The 27,637-nt window shown below is 44.8% G+C and overlaps 1 protein-coding gene across 1 annotated transcript in view; it reads right to left on the bottom strand.

Moving 5' to 3' along the window:
* The window catches only part of HIP1 (huntingtin interacting protein 1), a 269,760-nt gene that overhangs the window by 169,150 nt on the left and 72,973 nt on the right, over positions 1-27,637 (bottom strand). Inside the window, exons 6-7 of the mRNA XM_075335272.1 lie at positions 17,109-17,185; positions 9,866-9,927 (exon numbers count right to left, since the gene is read on the bottom strand). Of these exons, the coding sequence (XP_075191387.1) occupies positions 9,866-9,927; positions 17,109-17,185 (139 nt within the window). The remainder of the gene's footprint in view (positions 1-9,865; positions 9,928-17,108; positions 17,186-27,637) is intronic.

Raw genomic sequence — 27,637 nt, 5'->3', positions numbered from 1 at the left:
AATCTGTGAAGTGATTTTGTAGTACAATACTAATGTTATCTTAAGGGCTTAAGGAGAACTTTCAAGATCAGTAACTTTTATTGTTGTATGTTATAGCTTCTCCTGTTATCCTACTAGAAGCTCCTTAAAATTCAGTGTCTCTTGCACCCTAGTCAAGTGTATGTAAATACAATTTGCATATTCACTGCTTCCCCTGCTATCTCCCAGTGCATTCACTATCACTGGTGAGAGGTGGGAGGGAGTATGGGTGGGGGAAGCAGTGCAAATTAAGTTCAGATTTACTTTCACTGATGGCAGCACTGAGAGATGGGAGGAGGGAGCAGGGAACATGCAGTTTGTATTTACATATGCTTGACTAAGGGGTACTTCTCACATAGCGAGATCGCTGCTGAGTCACGTTTTTTGTGATGCAGCAGTGACCTCATCAGCGATCTCGCTGTGTGTGACACTGAGCAGTGATCTGGCCCCTGCTGTGAAATCACTGCTCATTACATACTGCTCTGGTTCATTTTTTGGATGTTGCTCTCCCGCTGTGAAGCACACATCGCTGTGTTTGACAGCGAGAGAGCAATGATCTGAATGTGCAGGGAGCGAGGAGCCGGCTTCTGGCAGCCTGCGGTAAGCTGTAACCAAGGTAAATATCGGGTAACCAAGCAAAGTGCTTTGCTTGGTTACCCGATATTTACCTTGGTTACTAGCGTCTGCCGCTCTCAGGCTGCCAGTGCCGGCTCCCTGCACATGTAGTCGGAGTACACATAGGGCAAATAAGCAAAGCGGTTTGCTTATTAACCTGATGAGTACTCTGGCTACGAGTGCAGAGAGCCAGCGCTAAGCGGTGTGCGCTGGTAACCAAGGTAAATATCGGGTAACCAAGCGCTTGGTTACCCGATATTTACCTTAGTTACCTTGCGCAGCATCGCTTCCACGCGTCGCTGGGGGCTGGTCACTGGTTGCTGGTGAGATCTGCCTGATTGACAGCTCACTAGCGACCATATAGCGACACACCAGCGATCCTGACGGGTCAGATTGCTGGTGGGATCGCTGGTCGCTAAAGTGTGACGGTACCCTAAGTTACTAGGTCACACTGAATTCTATGTAGCTTACAACAAGATAACATGATAAGGTAGACCAATAAAACGTACTGATACTGAAAAGTCTCCTTACGCCCTATTTAAAGATAACTTTAGAATTGTATTAGAAGATACCCTGACAAATTAACTTTAAAGGGAACAAGATAGTGGATACATGTTGCCGAACCATGAGCAGCATGTATCGGGCACTGGGTGTATATCCGCAAGGTATGTATGACACTGATACGCTGCAGTTTAATAAGTGCACTGTAGACTGTAGTTTAGTCGAATAGGCGGGTCCCTGGAGTCTATTCCCCTCGCGCTGAGAGTGACTGAGCGATTTCTCCCTATGTGCACAGACCTGTCAGTCACTTTCAGAGGGCGGGGAGAGGCCGCCAGGAACACCCTGTCGGAATAGTCTACAGTGTGGCTCAGTCCCCGGAAGCTATTAAACTGTTTTTTCTCTGAAACGCATTTCAGAGTCACACATACCTGGCTTGGATAATGCACCCAGTGGCTGATACATGCTGCGTATGGTTTGGGCAGGATGTATCAGAAGTCAGGTTCCCTTTACTACACATCATCAACTTGCCTTTTTCACCTTTGCCAGGTGATTTTCAAGTATACTGCACAAAAAATGAGACGAGGTAACTTAAAATGATGCCAGATTTTACAGCTGCCGATTATACAACTAATATTCTAATATTGATCTCTGGAATAATCCTTATAAAACTATAGTGATATGTAAAGACAGTGTGTCATCAGACAATGACCTATTGTTTACATCAGGTATTGTGTTACATATATTTTTTTACATTGACAATGCTCTTTTTTTCCATATCATGATCCTTATTAAAAAGAACTTTCAGGAGAAGTTGACCTCAAGGCTCCATATTATCAGAGGTAGGATTACAAGGACAGACCCAGCTAATAACAAAAACATGAAAAATAAATACATTTAACCCAAAAACCTGATTTCTGCCTTGTTCATATGTTGCATTTTTTGCAGTGGTTTTTCTGTACGTCTTTGCAGCGTTTTACGGTACTAGGAAAGTAAATGAGATTTCTGTAATCTCATGCACAAGCTGCTTATTTGTTTTCCTTGCATATCTCAACTTTGAGAGCGTTTTTATTTTTCAGATTTACAGTGTTAATTCTTTCAGCATTTTTCCAATTTAAGAAAATGCCTAAAAAATGTTTGGATTTTAAGCACTGTTTTCTCATCAATAATCCAGTACTTTCAACAGAACAATCTGAATGTGCACATACCATGAGACAAAGGGTCATTTTCTGATGACAGCTTCCCTTTAAGGCTTTGTGCCCACGGGAGCTCGTACCTGTGGATATATCTGCAGGTACGGCCGCAGGTTTCCCGCAGCACCTCCCCAGAATCCGCAGCTATCCATAGCTGCGGGATTCCAGTGGAATTGTTGCGGTAAACCTGCGGATATTCATGCGATTAACCTGCGGAACTACCGGCCTCTATCTCAATAGTGGAAGGCCGGGATTTCCGCAGGTAATCCCGCAGGAATAATTGACATGCAGTTATGTGCAGCTGCAGGATATCCGCAGCATACTCCGCAGCCACACATTCCACAGTATGGACACAGACACTCCCCATGTTCCATAGGATAACATGGGGAGTGTCTGTACTTGGTGAAGCCTGCGGATTTATCTAGAAAATCAAGATAAATCTGTGGGATTTCCCGCGGCAAAGTTCGCAGGAGCAAGCTCCCATGGGCACATAGCCTAAAGCCTGCTTTACACCTTTCAATTTCGCATACGATATCGTATGCGATGTGACCAACCCCCATCGTATGTGCGACACGTTCAATTTTTTGACCATGCCGCACAATCGATTAAAAGCTGTCACACACACTTACCCGTCTATACGACCTCGCTGTGGGCGGCGAACATCCACTTCCTTGAGTGGGAGGGACGTGCGGCGTCACAGTGACGTCACGTGGCAGCCGGCCAATAGAAGCGGAGAGGCGGAGCTGAGCGGGACGTAAATATCCCGCCCACCTCCTTCCTTCCGCATTATCAGCGGGAGGCGCGGACGGAGGTAAGCTGTGTTCAATGTTCCCAGGGTGTCACACACTGCGACGTGTGCTGCCTCGGGAACATTGCACAACCGCACATTCAATCTTTGAGAAATGAACAACGTGCATGCGATGAATGGATTTTCGCAATTGCACGGAGGTTTTACATACTACAATCATACTTACGATGCTGGATGTGCGTCACTTACGACGTGACCCCGCCGGCACATCGTAAGATATATTGTAGCGTGTAAAGCGCCCTTAAGGCTATATGCAAATGTTGCGTTTTTGCTTGCAGACTTTCACAAATCTGCAAGGAAATCCTTAGGCCAGCAAAGTCTATGAGAATCCTGAAGTATTGTGCACACTTTCAGGATTTTTTCCGTACAGAAAAAATCTGCAGAATGTCCATGCTTTGTGTTTTTGAAAAAAAAAACACGTAAAAAAATGCAGCAAATCGCGGCATAGACACGCATTTTTGCAGAAGAGTATTTACTGCCAGGAGATGCAGATTTGGTTGCAGAATGTCTGTAACGTGTGCGAATATTCTAACTATTTTTCTAATTTAAAGGGGTATTCCCATCTCCAAGATCCTATCCTAATATGTAGTAGGTGTAACAATAATAATAATAATAATAATAATAATAATATTATTAGCAAATATCTTTAATTAGAAATGTAGTATAGTTTTTATGATTCACCATGTGTCTTACCTCATGTGCAGGGTATTGCAGGACCTTAGGTATCTATGGTTATGACCACGCATATAGTTACAGCCAGTTAGTTCCTGGTAGTCATAACCATGGATATCTAAGCTGCAATGCCCTGCACATCAGGTAAGAGACATGTCTATATCAGGAGAACTATAGTACATTTCTAGTTGGAGGTATTTACTAATATTATTATTATTACACCTATTATATATTGGGATAGGATCTTGGAGGAGGGAACACCCCCTTTAAACCCTGAGTGCTATAAATCTGGTCATATGGTTGGAGGTTTGTTTTTTTGTTTTTTAAAGGGTGCACTTTTCAGGGGGGATCTAAATTTAAATAAAAAAGAAAACAAGTCAAAGCCACGCTGTAGAGCGCTGTCTTGTTCTCACGTAGAGAAATGTTACATTTTTCTGCTGAAGGCCTGACACGCTGTAGTCAGTGAGAACATACACTATTATGCAATGGCACAATGGTGTTATTTCCTATGACACATTAAGAGTCTGTACAGGTCAACAGAAAGGAAGTGGGTGTTTGACTAGTGACTAAATGACTAATTTCCCAACTCTATGAGAAAACTATGTGAAATTAACCCATGGCTATATACTGTATGTGTACTCACAAAAGGCATGATATTATGGCTATATCATATAGGCCATATATGTCAAACTCTGGCCCACAGGTTGATTTTAGTAGGCCCTCAATGCCAGGAGCCCAATATTCTGTAGAGAGGGCTATGTGGGGCCCATTATTCTTTATGGAGGACTATATGGGGCCAATTTTTCTGTATGGAAGACTATACGGGGCCCATTATTCTGCATGGAGTGTATGGAGGTCTATGTGGGGCCTATTATTCTGTATGGAGGGCTATGTGTGGCACATTATTTTGTTTGGAGCTCTATATATGGAGCACATTATTCTGTATAAAGGACTATATGGGGCCCTTTATTCTGTATAGAGGACTATGTGGGCCTTTTATTCTGTATGAAAAACTTTGCGGGGCCCATTATTCTGTATGGAGGGCTACGTAGGGCCCATTATTCTGTTTGGATGGCTATGTGGGGCCCATTATTCTGTATGGAGGGCTATGTGGGGCCCATTATTCTGTATGGAGGGCTATGTGGGGCCCATTATTCTGTTTGGAGGACTATGTGGGGCCCATTATTCTGTATGGAGCACTATGTGGGGCCCATTATTCTGTATGGAGGGCTATGTGGAGTCCATTATTCTGTATGGAGGACTATGTGGAGTCCATTATTCTGTATGAAGGGCTATGTGGGGCCCATTATTCTGTATGGAGCACTATGTGGAGCCCATTATTCTGTATGGAGGGCTATGTGGGGCCCATTATTCTGTATGGAGGGCTATGTGGGGCCCATTATTCTGTATGGAGCACTATGTGGAGCCCATTATTCTGTATGGAGGGCTATGTGGGGCCCATTATTCTGTATGGAGGGCTATGTGGGGCCCATTATTCTGTTTGGAGCACTATGTGGGGCCCATTATTCTGTATGGAGGGCTAAGTGGGGCCTATTATTCTATATAGAGAACTATGTGGGGCCCATTATTCTGTATGGAGGTCTATTTGGAGCCCAAAATTCTGTATTGAGGGCTATATAGGGCCCATTATTTTGTATGGAGGGCTATGTGGGGCACATTATTCTGTACGGAGGAATATGCGGGGCCCATTATTCTGTAAAGAGGAATAAATGGGCCCATTATTCTGTATGGAGGATTGTATATGGCTCATTATTCTGTATGGAGGACTATATGGGGCCCGTAACTAGGTTGGCCACGAATTTGTCCAAGTTTTTAACTTTTGCCCTCTGTGTATTTGAGTTTGACATCCCTGATATAAACAAAATAGCATTATAAACATTTAAAATATTTATACCATATGCATAGACAAGAAGAAAATCAACACTTAACAGGTAATTCCATCTTGGAGCTTTATTACTAATATTATTATTTAGTATATTGACAAATATAGGAATCAATAAAGAAATCAAATTCCCCTGCAACCCATTAACAGGTTACAGAGTGACCCCATATATTGTATATAGAATACAGATTCCTGTAGAAGTCAGTTTGTAGTTTGCTGACAGGATCAAAGCACAATCGTAAGGACTATTAAAACCTTGCGGTCGATTATGCTCTCTCGGCCACTCACATATATGCAAGTTATTTTGCTAATGGTAGGCCATGACTGAATATACAATTCCCCTATGTTAACCTACACTAATGACATATGGATGGATGCGATCAATGGGACTGTCAATGGGACTGTACACTCTGAGATACAAATATTGCCTAGAATTACAGGAGACATGACAATTGTAAAAAGCCAAGCAGCCTCTTTGGCTTTTGTGAGACATCGAAAGAAGTGACATCACAAGAAAGTGACACCATAACTAATAAGGATCTATGCTTATTCCCACCTATGTTTCTAAATGGAGCCACAACATGCAGTAGTCTATGCTCATCACCCACTACACATTTGCTACTAAAAAAACCCCAAAGAGGCTGTACCCTGTTCTTGCACATAGGTCCAGACAGTTATTCATTAGTATTTATCAATTCACTAAGAATTATGGCATCAGGGACTGTGGGGGATTAAGCTAAAGACAGAAACATCAATAGTGAGCCACTGTTTATTTTTCACAGGCATTATGAACTATTATATACAAATATGCACATCAAAATATCTATAATAATATATATAATAATAATATATATAATATATATAATCTATGCACATCAAAATAAAGTAGGAAATAAAAATATCAGAGTTAATAAAAAAAAAGCTGTGTCAAAACAATTACAATAATCACATTTTTGTAATACTGTTACATCTGTGTCTGAACCCTGTCCTGGAACTCTGCCTCTTTCCCTAGGTGAAGGCGCAGTTACACGGTTATGGTCCAGTTAAACATTTGTATAGATGGGACTTGTGGTATAAGTGTAACGCCTGCCTGGATCCACAGACTCAGACGGGCTGTAATGGACAGGCTAGAGGGAAGCCACTCACCAAGCAGGACCCCCAGAACCCAGAAACCCTTTAACCCCTATACAGGGATTTGGAATTACACAGGGCCCTGGAGATCACTACCTGTAGTCCGATGAGAGTAGTAGTCAGGCAGGGTTGAACTGGATAATGCAAAACAGGGACAGAGTCACGCAGGCAAGAACGTGATCAGAAAATAAAGCAGAGGTCAAATCCGGATCAGGCAGCGAGGTACATAAACAGCAGGCAGGAGAGGTAGTCAGGAACAAGCAGAATTCAGAACACCAGAATCACTAAACAGAATAGGGTGGAACAGGAACCAGGAACTCAGAACTATCTCTGGCAGTGGTCAGCAGACAGGAGGGGAAATAAGATGGGTGTGGTGTCTTCCCATTGGTTGTAGCTGAATGATGGTAACACCAGCTGGAAGACACACGACACCTACAGTCAGATCCGAAGGAAACCCAGCCTAGTGGATGAGCGGAGCCTGCGCCCACCAGCGCCGCTGGCATTGACTCCTCTCCCATCACCAGCACTATCCACGGCAGGAACACATCGTCGCCTGGTGATCGAAGTAGAAGTCGCTGAAGCGGACTCCGGTGGTGATGTAACAATAACCCAATAAGCAAATCTATGTGCAACTGCTGAGTATTATCAGCTGTTATTAATTCTCTTTTTAAGCCTTATTTGAAGCCACACCCAGTTTAAACCCCCAACAGCTAGTTGTAAGCTGCTAGTCATCAGTGCAATTTGGTCTGTTCTGGTGATATCTTGCTGCCTGATTTATTTTTTGATACCGGTTGCTGACTTGGACAGGTGTAACCCTCTATTTGCCTCTGATTCTGAATTCAGTCTCCTGGTTTTGACTATATCCTGACTTGGTCAGTTTTCAGATTTAGTCCAGTATTTGCCTACTCTAATTATGACCTGGGTAGACAACCCTTGCTTCACCGGCCTGCAGACACTCCGTAGACATAACCCAGAGGGCCTTGTGTAAGTCCAGATATCTGTATAGGGGTTTAAAGGGTGAAGGCAAGGTTTCCTCTTGGACCTCCTGAATGGAGTGACTAGTGGAAGCACTATTAAGAGTTGCCAAGTTTCTACACATAGAATATACACTTTTTAAATAACATGCATGGAACGTAACACAGTGAGTTCTCACAAAGCATCAGGAAATGAACATTTAATTATATGGGGGGTTTTTTAATTTAAAAATTTAACAAACAGGTCTATTAGGATAATGGAAAATGTGTCAGAAGCTTTCACTTGTTCTTTTACTCTGGATAGTTATGGCTACAGGATCTGAAATACTTGAAAAAAGGGAACAAGGACAGTAATAAGCCTGTAAGGGAAATGAGATGACAGAAATATAAGGAATGGTCACACTTCTGTGTAAATGCACCCTTCTGTGTTTTTAGGAACTGAGATGTATGGCTTTCCGGAAGGCTGTGAATATGATACATGGCCACAATTACAGTGGCAGCAGCTACATCAGCTGATAAGGGCCATAAAGGATGGGGGGACCTGCTCAGAGGCAGGGGTTACAATCGTTTTAGCCTTTCTTTGTGCGGGATATCAGATGTATAGCCCAACTCATTCTTTGTCTGCTGCTCCAGTAGCTGCTGATATTATTACTGCTCTGTCTAGGGGTTTTTTTCTGCTACATTTTGCAGTTGCCATTAAGTGCATCTATCAACCTCTATTATCCTGACAACGGCCAAATTGGCCTCTGTCCGGCTGTATATGTCAAGGTTTCCTGTCTTTTTTGCTGTATGTAATAGAGCATTGTGTACTGGTTTGTGTATCTGTGTTGGGGCTTGTACTATAAATGCACATGTTAGAGGTAAAGGGGGATCATTTGTCATGATACATACTTAGGGAAGGTCTGGCGTGAGGTAAAAAACATAAAAAACAGGGGTTTTACCAAGACAAATAAGAGGTACACCGGAGACATATTAACAACGGAGGGCCCTGATACTGGTAAGAGGAAAGATGGACACCTCCTTCACTTACCTACCACTGTACCCTGCACTATTAGCCAGTCTCTATACAGGTTCTTTATCTGTTGCCGAGCAGGAACCTGAAATTCTGAGTGAACCTACAATAATCCTGGCTAGTGAGTGGGTAGGTAAGGATCACTGGTCCGACCGCTGTACTGAAACATCAAACCAGGGAATGGAGACAGACCAGGGGAAAACAATAACGAATGATGCAGTCAGAACCAAGACTATAGCCAGCAAAGCAACTTCAAAAGAGGGCTCAATCAGCTCCTTTCACCTCAAGGCCAAGCATCCAAATGAATGAGAATAACCGGCCCTCTCTGCTGGTAGTAAAGATTATGTAAAGGGACTGGGAGTGGTCCAAACTGGAAACAATTGAGATCGTAATGAGACTGCTTGATAGGGAATACTGACATTAATCCTCTCCTCCCCAAAGGAAAGGGAATACATTAAAATAGCAGAGTCTTCACAAGGAAAAGTGAGACGCAGAACCTAAGCCTGTTACTAAATTCTGATAGCAGAGAGATTTATATTTTTTCTATTATAATTTTATTAGCTTCTCCCTCTTTTTTAGGTTGTGCAATTGTTTTAACTGTCTGAAACCTGCAGCTTCATCCATTAGGTAGCAGATCTGCATCAAAAAATGTAGCAACTCTATAAAAGACCCTAAATAACTGTAAAAACGGAAATTAGACTCATTGAGAAGTTCTACCCCCAACTGTGGTCCCATGAATCAAGTTCATATAGCTTGTTAAAAATATGCATTTCTATATAGCTCAACCTCATCTACAGACACATGGACGCTACGGAAATAAGAAGTATGAACACATACAGTTCCACATGCACTATACCATTAAGCACCGGGGTGTAATCACTGGTTGTGTGGAGTAATCGTTAGGTCCGTCGTATAAATGCCATTCCTGCAGGGTCGCTTTTTATACTTGGGATGACGGGTCTCAGTCTTACAGTAAATCAGCAGGGAACAGCAACATATAAGAATTACATGAATCAGTCGTGGAGCATAAGAATCACTGACCTGTATGAAAGAGGTTGAGCTCCCACTCCATGTAGTCAAATATTTCCACCGTAAGCTGAAAGCTGAAGAACATTAAAAAAAGAGTCGTGAGCAGAGGTAGACGCAGGATATAATGTCACTTTCATGTCACAGAAAATTAATGATTGTACTAAATGTTCTCTGCATTAGTTTCCAGAAATTAATTGCACGCTGCCTTCTTTTAATATACCGTCCTCAACATTGAAATTACAATACAAAGAAGGAAAAGTTGCAGTTATGTAAATCACAGGACGCAATGATGCAAATGATGAAAAGTGCAAACAACATATTCAAAATATCTTCAATATATCTTCAGTATTGAGTATGATCTGCTGACAGCTCCATTTGTAATTGCGGACCAATGATATACCAGAAGTGTTCAATGGGAGACAATTCCGGAGACTCTGCAGGACATGGTGGCGCATTTAGGCCACACAGATTGCTCACAGTATCACAGACAATGTCATCACCAGCGTCATCCAAGTAGCCGCCCATAATCTCTCGCCTGCGCAATAAGATCGCCGGCGCTCGTAATTTGAAAAGTGTACAGCGATAGTGCCACTGCGCATGCGCGATATTATGGGCGGCTACTTGGATGACGCTAGTGATGACATTGTCATCACCAGCGTCATCCAAGTATCCGCCCATAATCTCACGCCTGTGCAATAAGATCACCGGCGCTCGCAATTTGAACAGTGCTCAGTCCGGCGATAGTGCTCCTGAAGTCTCGCGCATGCCCAGTGGCACTGAGTAACATGAGGGCAGCGGCCTCATCTATATCAATCAACACTGGGGGACGGCGAACAGCAGCAGGAGGGAGAATAACGGACGCAATACAGCCCACCCCCGTGGCCAGAAAAGCTCATTAGCATACCAAAAGGTAAGATTTTATAAAGTGTTTATTTAGGTCTGAAAGGGGGGCCAGTAGCAAGAGGAACCTTTCTAGAATGCAGCCCAGGAGCTGCAGAAGGGGGTTCTTTTAGTTTAATAGCAAAAATTCTGGTGACAGGTTCCCTTTAAAGAGGTTGTGAAACTGAGAATTTATTATAGACTATTATTGGAATTTGCGCTTATGAAGCCGGAGATAGTTCATCGTGAAAAAATGTATGGACGAACTCTGCAAATTGTATCTGCTATACCACAATGAATCTGGTCCTACAGATGTAAACATCTGTTTACTATGGATATGAACATATCTGCACTATTATAGCTTCAAGTATATAACTCATCGTATTCAGCCCAAATAATCACCGCCCCATGACGGTAAATTGTGTGACAATGTACAACTCCAGAAAGTGATGATATAGACTTCTGACTTCAAGTTTATCCAATTCAGAACAGTGAAATGTGTCTGCGTCCAGGAGTGAAATGAGACAGTTTTATCAATGTAAGCCTTTTATGCAAAAAAGCAGAGCATGAAACGTGAGATGGATCATGATTTCCTCGTCTGAAAAAGCAAACCTAAAAGTATTCAGTGCACATAGGCAGATAACTGTCTCGAAGCTGAGACTAGGTCATAATGTCATCCAATCTGCATCCACAACTGCAGCGTCACACAGCGCTGGAGACAGAGGGGAACGCTGCCAAGCCACTCGCTATACTACGTTTGTATTTGCCAATCTGAAACTAGGGCACTGTTCCAACCCATGTATATATATATATAAGATGGCAATTCCACAGGGAGTTATATAAGAAGCAAATCAGGAAACTCAGAGTTAACAGTTTTTGCTGTAGTCCATGGGGATCTTCACTTGCTCCTCAAATTGCAGAAACCTGCACTAACTCCAGAGATTTATATTATACTTATATAATCATTATTCTCACAGGTCTATGTAGGGTAAAGTTTATTTGCAGGCAAGAACTGATTTTTTTTTTATTGGCCTGGAGATAGGCTAATCTAGTAGAGGAAATACAGTACCGTATTTTTCGGACTATAAGACGCACCGGACCATAAGACGCACCCTGGTTTTAGAGGAGGAAAATAAGAAAATAAAATTTTAACTAAAAAATGTGGTCATGACACACTGTTATGGGGCGAGGATCTGCTGCTGACACTATTATGGGGGTAATGTCCCCAAATTCTCTACTAAGGAACCCCATTCTGGTAACGATCCTCCTGCCTTGTATATGATCTTGCTCATATACCCCCATCCTGCTCATATACCCCCATCCATCCTGCTCATATACCCCCATCTTGCTCATATACCCCCATCCATCCTGTTCATATACCCCCCATCCTGCTCATATACCCCATCCTGCTCATATACCCCCATCCATCCTGCTCATATACCCCCATCCTGCTCATATACCCCCATCCATCCTGCTCATATACCCCCATCCTGCTATATACCCCCCATCCTGCTCATATACCCCCATCCTGCTCATAATATACCACCATACTGCTCATAAAATACCCCCATCCTGGTATATGGCCTGTATCCTATGGCACAGAAAAAAAAATAAACGTTTATACTCACCTTCCCTCACTCCCTGCAGCACCGATCACCTTCCTCTTTGTCTCAGCTGCAACGCCGCTGAGTGGAGCCGTCACCGTTGTCTGCAGCATCACGATGTCTTCCCGTCTGTGCCGGTTAGCTGATCTGTGTAGACACTAGCGGCGCGCACAGCGATGACATCATTGCTGTGCTCACCGCTCTCTACACAGATCAGCTGACCGGCACAGACAGGAAGACATCGCAATGCTGCAGGGGGACGGCTCCACACACGGTGACGGGTGAGTACACTGATTCACTGCACCCCGCGCTTATAATGATGCATGGGGGCAGTGAATACAGCCGCACATGATCACTCCAGGCTGTAGTTGCCAGGGGTGATCATGCGAGCCGGCTGTTAATTATGCGCGCACCCCCCACCCATCATCCCGCCTACCTGTCAGCGCCGGCTTCACCGCTGAGAGATGATGGGCGGGAGGATGGGCGTGCATATGTAATGAGCGGGCCCATGCGGTCACGGCAGGTGTTGCTGCAGCCTGCTTGTGCCCCCGATGACCCACTCCACCGCAGCACCCTCATTCCCCACAGCCACATTCAGACCATAAGACGCACCCCCCACTTTCCCCCAACATTTGGGTGGGAAAATGTGCGTCTTATGGTCCGAAAAATACTGTATTTCTTTTTTAAGATGGCCAAGGAGATCCATGATAGAAGCAAAAGGAAGAAGTTAACATGTGGATTGCAAATAAAGTCATCACTAAGCAAAAAAAATTCACTCTGAGATTAGTGGAAGAAAAGCGATTCAAGCAGCTAAATAGGAAAGGGTTCTTTACAGTTAGGCTATGTGCCCACGATGCGTCGGAGTACCTGCAGTTTATTCTGCACGTTTTCCTTCCCTTGGTTTTTGACCAAATGGCTTTTGACCATTTGTTTAGCGCTAAAAACGCATGCGTTTTTACCGCGTTTTTAGTGCATTTTTAGCGCTTTTTACCTGCGTTTTCACCTGCGTTTCTGCAGATGCGTTTTGTAGATCAAGACACTGAGAAATAAAGTTGCAATAATCAAAAAGAATGAAAAAAGAGAAAAAAAGTATAAAATTAACTTTTAATAAAACTATATGGGAAATTATCAAGTTTAATGTAAAAATAGTGGTTATGCACATTTTATCAGAAAAATAGTTGAAGTTTATAATTTTGTAACATTTAAATTTTCGGTTATTGTGTGTGTGTAAAGGAACATTAGAACCCATTAATTTATGTCCAGAAAAGCATGCGTTTTTGGAGCCAAAAACGAAGTGGAAAAGCAGGTAAAAAGCATCAAAAACGCAGTACTTGTGCTTTTGGTTGCGTTTTGCCATTTCTCATTGACTCCAATGTTAAGGAAACGCTGCAGAAATGGCAAAAACAACTGACATGCTGCTTCTTTTTCAGCATGGTTTTTGACCACAAATATGCAAATAAAAAGCTGGAGAAAAAAAAGCAAAGTGCAGACAGGATTTCTGCTTTTCCCATTGACTTTGCTGGTAAACAAAAACGCATGCGTTTTAGCGCAAAAACGCTGCTGCTGAAAACGCTGCAGAAACGCGGGAAAAAACGCAACGTGTGAACATAGCCTTAGAGCAGTCAGACTGTGGAATGCCCTACCACAAGAGGTAGTAATGGCAGAAACTATAACAGCTTTTAAAAAGGGCTGGATGATTTCCTCAGTGCACACAATATTGCTGGTTATAAGTGACTTAGGGACAAAATGTAGAATTGGTGGAGGAAGGGTAAACTAGATGGACTTAGGTCTTTTTTCAACCTAAGTAACTATTTAATGCACAGTTGTGGCCTAAAGTTTTTTTCACAAATTTTTGTTTTCACAGAGTTTGCTGCTTCAGTCTTTGTGGCAATTTACATTCACTTTACATTGTTGTAAAAAGTGACCAGAAAATTGCAAAAACTGACAAAGTCACTCCTTGCCTATCTGTCATGTGTGTGCTGCATCTTGATGTCCCCACTGGGGGACCTGGGTTCAGGAGGTCTCAGTGTTTAATAGATTGCAGGCCTTCTGTAGAGATCACTTGACTGTTGTGTTGCATAAATACTTTTCCTTCTATGCTAAAGGGGTTAAGGACGCTTTCCCTGTAAGGTGAGAATTATCATAGCCTTCATTTTAGCTGAAACTTGTAATTAAACCTCGACCTTTTTTTAACAATGTTTTTAAAAATATTTTTAAAATGGCGGAAGTGTAAAAACAATGTCAATCTTCATAGGTTGAAACGTATAGGAAGTCCTTAAAGGGAACCTGTCAGCAGAATTTTCGCAATTAAACTAAAAGATTCCCCTTCTGCAGCTCCTGGGCTGCATTCTAGAAAGGTTCCTCTTGCTACTGGCCCCCTTTGAGACCTAAATAAACACTTTATAAATTCTTACCTTTTTGTATGCTAATATAGTTTTATGGTCACAGGGGCGGGCTGTTTTTCGTCCGTTATTCCCCCGCCTGCCGCTGTACGTCGTCCCCCATTGTTCATTTACATACATGAGGACGCCCTCCTCATGTAACTGTGTCCTCCCGAGGTCTCGCGCATGCCCAGTGGCACTCTCGCGGGACTGAGCACTGTGCAAAGTGTGAACGCTGGTGAGGTGATTGCGCAGGCGCGAGATTATGGGCAGCGCTGTGATTGTCATCAGCAGCGTCATCCAAGTACCCGCCCATAATCTCATGCCCGCGCCTTTCCCTCTGCCTCCACTGTTATGCGCAAGCGCTGGCCATACGAACCACGTTACCTATTACCACGGGCACGAGATTATGGGCGGGTACTTGGATGATGCTGCTGATGACAATCACAGTGCCGCCCATAATCTCGCGCCTGCGGTAATAGGTAACGTGGTTCATATGGCCAGCGCTTTTTTTTTTTCCCCATTCTATACCCAAAATCCGCACCAAAATCCGCAACAATAATTGACATGCTGCAGATTTTTCCGGATCAAAATCCGCGGCAAATCCGCCGCGGAAAAATCCGCAGCATGGACACAGCATTTCCAAAATGCCATTGAAATGGCTTGGAAGTGCCGCTGCTGCAGATTTTCGGAAAATCCGCGGTAAATCTGCGGCAAAATCCGCGCAAAATCCGCAGCGTGGGCACATAGCCTTATAGTGCCAATGTGAAGTCTTTAATGCTTAACCCACAGCTGTCTGGAGAGAAGTCCGGAATAGGGGATCCAGGGCAGATCAGGGATCCTGCGTCTGATCTGCTTGGTGCGCGTTGCAGAGTATGAGGACGCTCCGGTCGGCAGTGTTGCTTCAAACTAGCGCAGGTAATTCCAAGTAACCTCAGCGTGTGACGTCACAGAGATGCTACGGTGGCCTGACAGACTCAAACTTCCTACACGTTACAGAAGGGCTAATGCTTCTTAAGTTAAATTACTATACCCTTAACTCCAATTGGCTTATATTATTTTTTTTTTATCAAGCACTATGTACAATCTGTGTCTCACCCTACAGGCATTTTAGTTTATCGACACACATTCTCTAGTTTATGTGTTCCTTAGGGGAGCACGGTATTGTCATTTCTGTATTCTAGATGTAAAAGTCTCCAAAAATATCAGCAGTGAGCCCATCTGATGGGTTGTCTAGCAGTAAGATACTGGGGACAATGGGTTATCAAATTCAGATTAGTGAGGGGGAAGCTGATATCTGGGACCTCTATCAATCTGATATTGACAACCTATCGTAAAGGAGTTGTCCACTACTAAGACAACCCCTTCTGATTCCATGGTATCCCCAGGTAAAATACAATAGCCTATACTCACCTCCATGGCCGGTACGGTTCCAGCGGTGTCCGGGCTCATGTGATATTGTGACGTCACATGAGTGCCACGTTCAATCAGCGCTAGTTTCTGTCTCCCTGCTTTCAGACAAACGAGTTAATTAAAAACAAGTGAGCGCTGCGGCTGTCTCTTAATTCCAGTTGATTGCTCCTGTGTTCGAAGACGGGGAGACAGAAGATGGTGCTGATTGGATGCGGGACTCGTGTGATGTCAAAATGTCCAGTAAGCCCCATCACTGCTGGAACTGTGCCGGCCGCAGAGGAGAGTATAGGCTTTTGTATTTTACTTGGGGGAAATGTGGAATCATAAGGGTTAGCCTAGTAGTGAACAACCCCTTTAAGGTTAGGACATCAGTCAATATCAATGTCTACAGCCCAGAGTCTGAAGGACCAGTGACACAAAACAGCTGCCAATTGGTATATCTTTACTTATCGGACATCGTTTAATTTCTTGTTTGCATAGTCGGACCAAAGTAAGTGGACTGAGCGATGTGTAATACATTGTCAGTGCACATAGCAGGCCATGGATCTCGGCAGTGTAAGTGCTGTTTACACACGAGGATGCACCGACGAAAAGGATAATCATTTCACCCAATGAATGAGCACCCAAAACATTTTCAGGGAAGATAAGGATCTGAGATGTCCGATTTCAGACTGCTGATCCCTTCGCTATCTAAGAGATATACTGCCTAGATCGCTGCCAGTCAAATGGATGGAGAACCATCTCATGGCTGATAGCTGTCTAGGGGGCGTTAGTCCTTTAAAGTCCTGTAAAACTATTCAGAAGGTTGTATACGCAGGTATTGTACCCCAGATCAACACTTCGAGGGTGGAATGTGTTCTTATAATGTAGAATCCATTGAAGCATTTTTTTCCATTTGGAACGTATGTTCCTATAGACTTTTCTTTATCACCTAACTAATGATATATGTTTTATTATGAGCAAGATATAAAAACTCACAAATTATTGACATCATTCTCTCCAGCCTCATCCAGCTGTCTGTCACTCATCTGAAGGTTGCCAGGGAAACGAGGATTCTGGAAGCACAAAATAGAGAAACTGCACATGGGTGGAACAATGGTAGAGGAACATAATACACATGTAAGAGTGGAGGAGCCTCACATGACAGTATGCAATTATGTATGCAGGATACGTGCAGTAATATTTCATATGAAGGTGTGAAAGCCCCATTCTGGGATACAACATTCACTATAATGGAGAACTAAGCCAACAATGGATCACTAGGTCTGCTCAGAAGAAATATCATTTATATGTTCAAAGTCAAATACGTCAGAACTAAAAAGCAAACTATGAATGTGATCTTCCACCACTGGTTAAAGCATCGGACTAAAATTGTCCCAGGGCCACAAAGTGTCTATTCACATCTTCAATGTCTATGGAAAATAATCATTGAGTTCACATGCCCTGTAATCACCCGTTAGGCCAGAGTCACACTTGCGAGTGCCTTGCGTATTTCTCGCGCGAGTCTCTCATTGCATCACCCGTCACGGCCTCACACTCTCCGGACAGGAGCGGGTCGGTTGCATGTATCTCTATGCAGCTAAGACGCTCCTGTCCGGAGAGTGTGCGGCCGTGACGGGTGATGCAATGAGAGACTCGCGCGAGGCACTCGCAATTGTGACTCCGGCCTTAGGCGGGCTTTCCACGTTGCGACATCGCAAGCCGATGCTGCGATGTCGCACGCGATAGTCCCCGCCCCTGTCGCAGGTACGATATCTTGTGATAGCTGGTGTAGTGATAATTATCGCTACGCCAGCTTCACATGCACTCACCTGCCCTGCGACCGTCGCTCTGGCCGGTGACCCGCCTCCTTCCTAAGGGGGCGGGTTGTGCGGCGTCACAGCGACGTCACACGGCAGGCGGCCAATGGCGGCGTAAACATCCCGCCCACCTCCGTCCTTCCGCATAGCCGCTGGCGGCAGGTAAGGAGATGTTCCTCGTTCCTGCGGCTTCACACACAGCGATGTGTGCTGCCGCAGGAACGAGGAACTACATCGTACCTGTCGCGGCATCGGCATTATGGAAATGTCGGAGCCTGCACCGATGATACGATAACGACGCTTTTGCGCTCGTTCATCGTATCATCTAGGATTTACACACTACGACATCGCAAGTGACGCCGGATGTGCGTCACTTTCGATTTGATCCCACCGACATCGCACCTGCGATGTCGTAGTGTGCAAAGCCGCCCTTAGAATGGATCCTGCAGAGATCCGCTGGTTAAAAAGTTCTGCAAACACAACTTTTTTGTCCGTTGTTAAATAACGGATGCCGGCCGGATCTGGATATTTTTAACATTGGCGTCTATGGAGAACATATCCATTACCGGATTGCTATTTAGTCATCTGTTTTTCTTTCACTTTTAACAGATTTGTTTTTTTCTTACAGGATCCATTACAAATGGAAGATAATTAGCAATCTGTTAAAGGATCCGTCCTCCATAGACTCCAAATGTTAAAAAATGGATATGTCAGATATGATTTTGTCAACAGATCTCTGCAGGATCCATTCTTACAGATGATTAGAAGACATGTGAATTCAGCCTAATACTGGCCAGGGCCTATGGAAGCTTCTTCTCTGGTGCACTCCAAGTCATTACATACGGGACATAAAGCACAGGAGATACAACCCTTTAAAAGGAACCTGTCACATGGAAAAATGCTATTAACGGGTTAATCTGCAGGTTAATGGCATTCTGAACCTGCCAGATGCCAGCATATTGAACCCCGCTGCAGGAAGAAGTTAACTTTAATCCTCCTGGCAGCATTCAGGTTTCAGTCACTGGGGCGGCGCTGGTGCAGGTTCAGTCACCACTCTGTGTATGGAAAGCGGCGTCTGTAACTGTGCCCCCCTGCACTGACTGACAGCCGCTGTGCATTACATCCAGCTGTCAGTCAGAGCGGGGAACAGTTACAGCCGCGACTCGCCATACACAGAGCAGTGACTGAATGCATGCTGGTGCCGCCCCCAAGACTGAAACTGGAACGCTGCCAGGAAAATTTAGAATTCAGTATAAAGTTTAGAATGCTAATAACCTGCAGATTAACCCCGTATCTACAAGTTAATAGCATTTTTCCACGTGACAGGTTCCCTTTAACCTTGTGTGAATGTTTAATGGAAAGATGTCACACTGGACATAGTGTTTGCCGAAGAGCAGGAGCAGCTGAGCAGATTGATATATAGCTTGATGGGAAAAAAAATTCAGAATAAAATTACAATCACACATCTATGTGATATGTTTTCATATTGTTCTTTTATTTCTTGGACACCATATACTGATCCATTTTGAAAACAGATCCGTGTGTCCATGAGACTCAGAGCAAGTCCTATTCTCATTTGTTTTGTGGCTCAACCTCTGCCATTAAAGTCTTCTGGAATTCGTGTAAAATGGATGACACACAAAAGATAGACTCAGTTTTATCCTTAATTTCATCCATTCTTAACTGATCCATTGATAAAAGTCAATGGATATAATAAAGTTCCAACCATCTACCTGCTTCCATAGAAAAAAAAATTGATGAGAAAAAAAACAACTGTGATGACTCCTGTGAAAAAAAAAACAAACAAACAGTGCATTTCTCCCAGATGGTAACAAACATATGGATGTGTGAACACAGCCTTAGGTCTGCTTCAGGTTTTTGTTTTTTTTTGTTTGTTCTTAATGCAAGAAAAAAAATTGACCATCAATGCTCTGGATATGATTTTCATTAATTTCTGGCCTGTGTGTCCACTTTCACCTTTTTTCGTATGCAAAAAAAAAAAATTATATATATATCTAATATACAGTTAGGTCCAGAAATATTTGGACAGTGACACAAGTTTTGTTATTTTAGCTGTTTACAAAAACATGTTCAGAAATACAATTATATATATATATATATAATATGGGCTGAAAGTGCACACTCCCAGCTGCAATATGAGAGTTTTCACATCCAAATCGGAGAAAGGGTTTAGGAATCATAGCTCTGTAATGCATAGCCTCCTCTTTTTCAAGGGACCAAAAGTAATTGGACAAGGGACTCTAAGGGCTGCAATTAACTCTGAAGGCGTCTCCCTCGTTAACCTGTAATCAATGAAGTAGTTAAAAGGTCTGGGGTTGATTACAGGTGTGTGGTTTTGCATTTGGAAGCTGTTGCTGTGACGAGACAACATGCGGTCTAAGGAACTCTCAATTGAGGTGAAGCAGAACATCCTGAGGCTGAAAAAAAAGAAAAAATCCATCAGAGAGATAGCAGACATGCTTGGAGTAGCAAAATCAACAGTCGGGTACATTCTGAGAAAAAAGGAATTGACTGGTGAGCTTGGGAACTCAAAAAGGCCTGGGCGTCCATGGATGACAACAGTGGTGGATGATCGCCGCATACTTTCTTTGGTGAAGAAGAACCCGTTCACATCATCAACTGAAGTCCAGAACACTCTCGGTGAAGTAGGTGTATCTGTCTCTAAGTCAACAGTAAAGAGAAGACTCCATGAAAGTAAATACAAAGGGTTCACATCTAGATGCAAACCATTCATCAATTCCAAAAATAGACAGGCCACAGTTAAATTTGCTGAAAAACACCTCATGAAGCCAGCTCAGTTCTGGAAAAGTATTCTATGGACAGATGAGACAAAGATCAACCTGTTCCAGAATGATGGGAAGAAAAAAGTTTGGAGAAGAAAGGGAACGGCACATGATCCAAGGCACACATCATCCTCTGTAAAACATGGTGGAGGCAACGTGATGGCATGGGCATGCATGGCTTTCAATGGCACTGGGTCACTTGTGTTTATTGATGACATAACAGCAGACAAGAGTAGCCGGATGAATTCTGAAGTGTACCGGGATATACTTTCAGCCCAGATTCAGCCAAATGCCGCAAAGTTGATCGGACGGCGCTTCATAGTACAGATGGACAATGACCCCAAGCATACAGCCAAAGCTACCCAGGAGTTCATGAGTGCAAAAAAGTGGAACATTCTGCAATGGCCAAGTCAATCACCAGATCTTAACCCAATTGAGCATGCATTTCACTTGCTCAAATCCAGACTTAAGACGGAAAGACCCACAAACAAGCAAGACCTGAAGGCTGCGGCTGTAAAGGCCTAGCAAAGCATTAAGAAGGAGGAAACCCAGCATTTGGTGATGTCCATGGGTTCCAGACTTAAGGCAGTGATTGCCTCCAAAGGATTCGCAACAAAATATTGAAAATAAAAATATTTTGTTTGGGTTTGGTTTATTTGTCCAATTACTTTTGACCTCCTAAAATGTGGAGTGTTTGTAAAGAAATGTGTACAATTTCTATCAGATATTTTTGTTGAAACCTTCAAATTAAACGTTACAATCTGCACTTGAATTCTGTTGTAGAGATTTCATTTCAAATCCAATGTGGTGGCATGCAGAGCCCAACTCGCGAAAATTGTGTCACTGTCCAAATATTTCTGGACCTAAGTGTATAAAGCTGAATGTGTGTGTGTGTGTGTGTATGTATGTGTGTATGTCCGGGATTGGCATCTGCACCGTCGCAGCTACAGCCACAAAATTTTGCACACTCACACTTCTGGACCCCGAGAGCGTCATAGGCTATGTTTTGAGGGGAAATTTTAACCCCGCACTTTACAGTTATTCACCAAAAAAACTGCCTCCATTAAAGCAAATGGAGCTGGGAGCCACAGTGCAGCCGGAACTTCAGAAGAATGCGCAGCCATGCCCTTATATGGAATGTTGGCGTGTCACAATGCAGCCAGGGAAAGAGACAGACAGGGAAAGAGGCAGACACAGACAGGGTAAGAAACAGACATAGACAGGGTAAGAGACAGACACAAAGAGACAGACACAGACAAAGAGACAGACTGACAGGGAAAGAGACAGACAGGGAAAGAGAGGGAAAGAGAGAGACAGGTTAAGAGACAGACACAGACAGGTAAAGAGACAGAGACAGACACATGGAAACAGACAGACTGGGAAAGAAAGGGAAAGAGACAGACAGGGTAAGAGACAGACAAAGAGACAGACACAGGAAAAGAGACAGAGGGAAAGAGACACAGGGAAAGAGAGGGAAAGAGACAGACAGGGAAAGAGAGGGAAAGAAACAGACAGGGAAAGAGACAGACAGGGAAAGAGACAGAGATAGACAGACAGGGAAAGAGATTGAGACAGACGGAGAAAGAGACAGACAGTCAGAGACAGACAGGGAAAGAGACAGACAGGGATAGAGAGACAGAGAGATATATACAGAGGGGGAGAGAGACATTATAATTATATTTATATCTATTTGTTTTGTGTTTTTTGTGTGCAGAATACATTTTTGTTAATACATTCTATTTTAGCAACAGTTATTAACCCGGGCGAAGCCGGGTAGTACAGCTAGTATATATCTATATCTATATATATATCTATATATATATCTATATCTATATCTATATACACACACACACACCGTATTTTTCATTTTATAAGACACACCAGATTATAAGGCGCACCCCAAATTTAGAGAAAAAAAGGGGATGGGGAAGGGGAGTGTTTTATAATCCGGTGGTGTCTTACCGGGGAGGAAGAATGCGTCTTATAATCCGAAAATACAGTATATTTTTTCTATTTATAAGGATGTATACGGGATGCCATAACAATAAGACACTCGCTTGGTAACAAGTGCAGGTTCATTGCCTCTATAGTGAGTGAATTGCCAGCTGTGAAAGAGTTAATACTTGGGCCCTGCATCAGTAATAGGCCCCTGTAGTAACCATGACAACAGTTTTGAGGTCATAAATATATGTCATAAAAAATATTCCATAAAAGAAGGCTGCGCTGCCATGATCAGTGCCATTACTGATGCGCCTGAGGACGTTGAGCTTGACCACCCACGTAATGTGCCGACCGTGGTGTAATTTGGAGGTTCTAGCAGGTAAAGGGGTTGTCTGCTACAGACACCCCCAGGGTATATGAAGGTAACAGAGGGGGGTCCCCAGCACAGGATCCCCTTATGTTATTCTCTACAAAGAGCAGCTCTCATTTGAGAGTTATTGGGCAGACCTATAACTTTAATAGGCCCCGTGGGGGGAGGTATAATGGGGAGGGGTATTTATCCAATTAGCGGTTATCCATAACAAATAATCCATGTCACCAAGTGTCCACCTTCTTGAGAGGCGGACCTGGATCTGTAAGGGAGAAATGCTTCATTCACCTGGGCAATCGGATCAATCAAATTAGTTCTAGCAATCACTGTGGTGACAGATATCGCAGCCAGATCTCCCCCACATCCAGATTATCACATTTATAGTCTAAATTTATTATTTCATTGTCTGTAAATCTGGTAAATGTACAAATTGTAAAACTGCTGTTACATCTGTTATATATCAGCACTAACTCTCTAAGCCCAAGGGAAGGGCAATCCTCCGGCCACGGTTCCCTAGAGGTTTCCCCCACAGGGGGGTTTTCCTCTCCTGAGTGCTAGAGGGTGACTCTCCGTGAGTCGGGGGGTGCCATATTTGGTGTCATGTTAATTTAAATAAAACTTGAGAATGTTTGACACCTAATTGCAATGCTTTGTGTATTTATTTCGCATGTGTCTGTTTGATTCATTTTGTTTGGGAGCTGACGTCCATCACATAATATACAGTCATACGGCTGGACATCTGCCGGTCACACAGGACCCTCACCTACTCAGTGAGTGCATATTGCCCCAGGAGTTGCCCCTGCCCTGGGGAGGAAGATGGAGAAGAGGATACAAACATTACAGCCCAGTACTCACAAGTGTTCACTCAGGGCCAGAGTCAGGACCCGGCGCACCCAGACAAGTGCCAGGGCCTTGGACAGCCGGGGAGGCCATTCGCGGTCGGAAGGAGCAGGTCGTCAATATCTTTTCTGTGGCCCCCGGGCAGATTTCCACGGACCGCAGACAGTGCTCCGTCGGCACTTTAAACCAGCAGAGCACACGCCCACAGGCCGGAGTTCATCTGTTAGTGGAGCTATCATGCAATGCACTCCTGTCCCACAGATGAAGAGGAGAAGCTACCAGCCCCCAGCATCCTTCAGTGCTGCTGCCTGCCTGCATATGCCCCAGAGCCAGTATGTGTGCGCCCCACGGGTCCCCAGCATCCCCAGGAAAGAAGGGAATTTTGTTTACTTACCGTAAATTCCTTTTCTTCTAGCTCCAATTGGGAGACCCAGACAATTGGGTGTATAGCTACTGCCTCCGGAGGCCACACAAAGTATTACACTTAAAAGCGTAAGGCCCCTCCCCTTCTGGCTATACACCCTCCCGTGGGATCACGGGCTCCTCAGTTTTAGTGCAAAAGCAAGAAGGAGGAAAGCCAATAACAGGTTTAAAGACAAATTCAATCCGAAGAAACATCGGAGAACTGAAACCATTCAACATGAACAACATGTGTACTCGAAAAAACCAAAAATCCCTAAGAAAACAGGGCGGGTGCTGGGTCTCCCAATTGGAGCTAGAAGAAAAGGAATTTACGGTAAGTAAACAAAATTCCCTTCTTCTTTGTCGCTCCTAATTGGGAGACCCAGACAATTGGGACGTCCAAAAGCAGTCCCTGGGTGGGTAAAAGAATACCTCGTGATAGGGCCGTCAAACAGCCCTGTCCTACAGGTGGGCAACCGCCGCCTGAAGGACTTGTCTACCTAGGCTGGCGTCCGCCGAAGCGTAGGTATGCACCTGATAATGCTTGGTAAAGGTGTGCAGACTCGACCAGGTAGCCGCCTGGCACACCTGCTGAGCCGTAGCCTGGTGCCGTAATGCCCAGGACGCACCCACGGCTCTGGTAGAATGGGCCTTCAGCCCTGAAGGAACCGGAAGCCCCGCAGAACGGTAGGTTTCAAGAATTGGTTCCTTGATCCACCGAGCCAGGGTGGATTTGGAAGCTTGCGACCCTTTACGCTGACCAGCGACAAGGACAAAGAGTGCATCCGAGCGGCGTAAGGGCGCCGTGCGGGAAATGTAGATCCTGAGTGCTCTGACCAGATCCAACAAATGCAAACCTTTCTCAAATTGATGAACTGGATGAGGACACAAGGAAGGTAATGTGACATCCTGATTGAGATGAAAGGGGGATACCACCTTAGGGAGAAACTCAGGAACCGGACGTAGAACCACCTTGTCCTGGTGAAACACCAGGAAGGGAGATTTGCATGAGAGCGCCGCTAGCTCGGACACTCTCCGAAGAGACGTGACCGCTACTAGAAAAGCCACTTTCTGTGAAAGACGAGAAAGGGAAACATCCTTCATAGGCTCGAAAGGCGGCTTCTGGAGAGCAATTAGAACCTTGTTCAGATCCCAGGGCTCTAACGGCCGCTTGTAAGGAGGGACGATATGACCAACTCCTTGCAGGAATGTGCGCACCTGAGTAAGTCGTGCTAGGCGTTTCTGAAAAAATACAGATAGCGCTGAGACTTGTCCTTTAAGGGAGCTGAGCGACAAACCTTTTTCCAACCCGGATTGCAGGAAGGAAAGAAAAGTAGGCAATGCAAAAGGCCAGGGAGGAACTCCCTGAGCCGCGCACCAAGATAAGAATATCTTCCACGTCCTGTGGTAGATCTTGGCGGAGGATGGTTTTCTAGCCTGTCTCATGGTGGTAATAACCTCTCGAGATAATCCTGAAGACGCTAGGATCCAGGACTCAATGGCCACACAGTCAGGTTCAGGGCCGCAGAATTCAGGTGGAAAAACGGCCCTTGAGATAGCAAGTCTGGTCGTTCTGGTAGTGCCCATGGTTGGCCTACCGTGAGGTGCCACAGATCTGGGTACCACGATCTCCTCGGCCAGTCTGGAGCGACGAGGATGGCGCGACGGCAGTCGGCCCTGATCTTGCGCAGCACTCTGGGTAACAATGCCAGAGGTGGGAACACATAAGGTAGCCGGAATTGCGACCAATCTTGAACTAAGGCGTCTGCCGCCAGAGCTCGGTGATCGTGAGACCGTGCCATGAAAGCCGGGACCTTGTTGTTGTACCGTGACGCCATCAGGTCGACGTCCGGCATCCCCCAGTGGCGACAGATCTCCTGGAACACGTCCGGATGAAGGGACCATTCCCCTGCGTCCATACCCTGGCGACTGAGGAAGTCTGCTTCCCAGTTTTCCACGCCTGGGATGTGAACTGCGGATATGGTGGAAGCAGTGTCTTCCACCCACGTTAGAATCCGTCGGACTTCCTGGAAGGCTTGCCGACTGCGTGTGCCACCTTGGTGGTTGATGTATGCTACCGCTGTGGAGTTGTCCGACTGAATTCGGATCTGCTTGCCTTCCAGCCACTGCTGGAAGGCTTGTAGGGTAAGATACACTGCTCTGATTTCTAGAACATTGATCTGAAGGGTGGACTCTTGCTGAGTCCACGTACCCTGAGCCCTGTGGTGGAGAAAAACCGCTCCCCACCCTGAGAGGCTCGCGTCCGTCGTGACCACCGCCCAGGATGGGGGTAGGAAGGACTTTCCCTTTGACAATGAGGTGGGAAGAAGCCACCACTGAAGAGATTCCTTGGCCGCCTGAGAAAGGGAGACGTTCCTGTCGAGGGACGTCGACTTCCCGTCCCATTGGCGGAGAATGTCCCATTGTAGTGGACGCAGATGAAACTGCGCGAAAGGGACTGCCTCCATTGCTGCTACCATCTTCCCTAGGAAGTGCATGAGGCGTCTCAAGGGGTGTGACTGGCCTTGAAGGAGAGATTGCACCCCTGTCTGTAGTGAACGCTGTTTGTCCAGCGGAAGCTTCACTATCGCTGAGAGAGTATGAAACTCCATGCCAAGATATGTTAGCGACTGGGTCGGAGTTAGATTTGACTTTGAAAAGTTGATGATCCACCCGAAACTCTGGAGAGTCTCCAGCGCAACGTTCAGGCTGTGTTGGCATGCTTCTTGAGAGGGTGCCTTGACAAGTAGATCGTCCAAATACGGGATCACAGAGTGACCTTGAGAGTGCAGGACTGCTACTACTGCTGCCATGACCTTGGTGAAGACACGTGGGGCTGTCGCCAGCCCGAAAGGCAGAGCTACGAACTGAAGGTGTTCGTCTCCTATAACAAAGCGTAGAAAACGCTGGTGCTCTGGAGCAATCGGCACGTGGAGATAAGCATCCTTGATGTCTATAGATGCTAAGAAATCTCCCTGGGACATTGAGGCGATGACGGAGCGAAGGGATTCCATTCGGAACCGCCTGGTTTTTACGTGCTTGTTGAGCAGTTTTAGATCCAGAACGGGACGGAATGACCCGTCCTTTTTTGGCACCACAAACAAGTTGGAGTAAAAACCGTGACCTTGTTCCAGAAGAGGAACGGGGGTCACCACTCCTTCCGCTTTTAGAGTGGACACCGCTAGCCGCAGAGCATCGGCTCGGTCGGGAGGTGGAGAAGTTCTGAAGAAGCGAGTTGGAGGACGAGAGCTGAACTCTATCCTGTACCCGTGAGACAGAATGTCTCTCACCCAACGGTCTGTGACCTGTGGCAGCCAAATGTCGCCAAAGCGGGAGAGCCTGCCACCGACC

The sequence above is a fragment of the Anomaloglossus baeobatrachus genome, chromosome 2 (genome assembly GCF_048569485.1).
Source record: "Anomaloglossus baeobatrachus isolate aAnoBae1 chromosome 2, aAnoBae1.hap1, whole genome shotgun sequence".
In the NCBI taxonomy this organism is placed as follows: domain Eukaryota; kingdom Metazoa; phylum Chordata; class Amphibia; order Anura; family Aromobatidae; genus Anomaloglossus; species Anomaloglossus baeobatrachus.
This window is presented reverse-complemented; position numbering and strand designations above follow the sequence as displayed.